The sequence below is a fragment of the Trachymyrmex septentrionalis genome, unplaced genomic scaffold (assembly GCF_001594115.1).
Source record: "Trachymyrmex septentrionalis isolate Tsep2-gDNA-1 unplaced genomic scaffold, Tsep1.0 scaffold30, whole genome shotgun sequence".
Classification (NCBI taxonomy): Eukaryota; Metazoa; Arthropoda; class Insecta; order Hymenoptera; family Formicidae; genus Trachymyrmex; species Trachymyrmex septentrionalis.
This window is the reverse complement of record NW_017305463.1, coordinates 1,049,353-1,051,365: the sequence shown is the minus strand read 5'-3', so window position 1 is coordinate 1,051,365 and position 2,013 is coordinate 1,049,353. Positions and strand designations below refer to the sequence as shown.

The 2,013-nt window shown below is 28.5% G+C and overlaps 1 protein-coding gene across 1 annotated transcript in view; it reads right to left on the bottom strand.

Moving 5' to 3' along the window:
• Positions 1–1,031: 1,031 nt before the first annotated feature.
• The window catches only part of LOC108749579 (facilitated trehalose transporter Tret1-like), an 84,321-nt gene continuing 83,339 nt past the window's right edge, over positions 1,032–2,013 (bottom strand). Inside the window, exon 6 of the mRNA XM_018488361.1 lies at positions 1,032–1,465. Coding sequence (XP_018343863.1) covers positions 1,062–1,465 — 404 coding nt within the window. The 3' untranslated portion in view covers positions 1,032–1,061. The remainder of the gene's footprint in view (positions 1,466–2,013) is intronic.

The window sequence follows — 2,013 nt, the reverse complement described above, 5'->3', positions numbered from 1 at the left end:
TAATAATATGATTAGCGATTTGAAATTATATTTTAGCTAGCAAAATATGATAAATATTTATTTTGCATATTGATTTATGATGTTATAATTTTTAAAGCACTGCCCAGCAAAACGAGAATGGATTAAAATGAATTGAAATGAATTCAGATTTTCAGAAATATTAATTCACGAATGTTAAAATGAATGCTTTTCAATCCTGAATGCGTTTTTATTCATTTATAGGAATTACATGGAGTGTATCTCTATGTCATTCAATCTAAAAATAATATTAGTTTTTTCTGTGCATTGTAAATACTGTTCAATTCAAAATTTTGAATAAGAAATGCAGTTTTTCAATCCAATTGCGTCCAATTGAATCTAATTGAATCCAATTAAATCTAATTAAATCCAAAAAAAGTATTCGCTATTTAAAATACGCATTTGGATAGAAAAAAATTTCAATCCATTTTAATCCATTCTCGTTTGCTGGGCGTTGACAGTTGACGTGTGCTGCAGCTTACATCAAAATGTTAGGAAAAAACGACTAAATTTTCAAGATAAATTAAAAATAAAGAATAAAATAAAAGCTTTTACCACCATAATTTACCAAAATATTTATCTTCAGCAAGTCCATATTTCAAACTAACCGCACTGAGAAAACTGTCTGGTTGAAAATAAAGCTGAAGATTTTAACATTAATTGGATTATTAATCTGGCAGCTGAAACTTGTCTTGTTTTATATTATATTGTTTTTATATATTAATATAGGCCGTTCTAATATGTCTTATTTTATGTATCTATGACTATTATCTTTAATTAAATGTATTATGCGTCGACTCTTTTTCGCCGTTCACTTTGTTTATTTTGTTTATACATAAAGAGTCTTTACACCGTTGTTATATTATTAATCTGGTTAAATCTATTAAAATTTCAGTTGTCTCAATTGAAATTTTAATAAATTTAACCAGAAAATTCTAATTCGTCTATTTTCAATTAGAATTCCTATTAATCTAACCAGACATTTTTTTCATTGCGAGATATTTACATTATTATTGCAACCGTGTATCTGTAATATCTCAACTTCATTCCATGCTGTTCATTTCTATTTGCTCATCCTCAAGGTTAAAGCTTTTTTGTATTTTGGCCAGACTATAATCACGAGTATCCTTTACAAATATGGCGCAAAGTACTCCAGCTATCCAGCAAAAACCAGCAAAGAGCCACAGAGTCTTTGAGATACCAAGGATACTCAGCATCTCTCCGAATGTCATTGCTGCTATTAGAGATAACGCCCAATTAAAAGCAGCTGCACATGCAACGGCAGTTTCTCTGATTTGCATAGGAAAAACATCGCCTAATAGCGCCCATGAAATCGGTCCGACACCGATATTGAAAGCGGCGAAAAAGAGAGTTGTCCAGGTTGGCGGCATCCAAAAATACAAGTCATCATACTCTGGATCTTGATCCCTTAATTTATAAAACCATCCTGCAAATCAAAATTTGAAATTATTTTACTTTGTATTTAGTTTTATTTATATAAACATTTACTGCACATAAATAATATTATAATTAATACAAATATATATTAATTTATGTTTTTCACACACACACACACACCCGCGCGCACGTGCACTTAATAAAAATTTTTTGTTGTTATTGAGTTTTTCCTAATCAAAATTATTTTTTTAACACTAATTTTTATTTTAATCCTTTATATTTAAAATACTGTGTTCTTTTTCGATGCTGACTCTCACCGATTTTAATTTGGATAGTTGCAGAGCATGAAAAAATATTAGACCCATATTTTTATTGTGCTTATCTCGAGGTTTAGAGGGTGAAAACTTCCTCAAAATTAATTGATTGTATCATTTTTCTTAAATATCTCTTAAACTATGAGGTATATCCAAAAATGTTTATGTATATTTATAAAAGTTGTATAGTTTCTTATGTTCTGTATAACGGCATAAAAGATATATTGCAAAAATCAATTTTACAACAAATTGTTATAAACAAATTATTAAAAATTAATTGCAG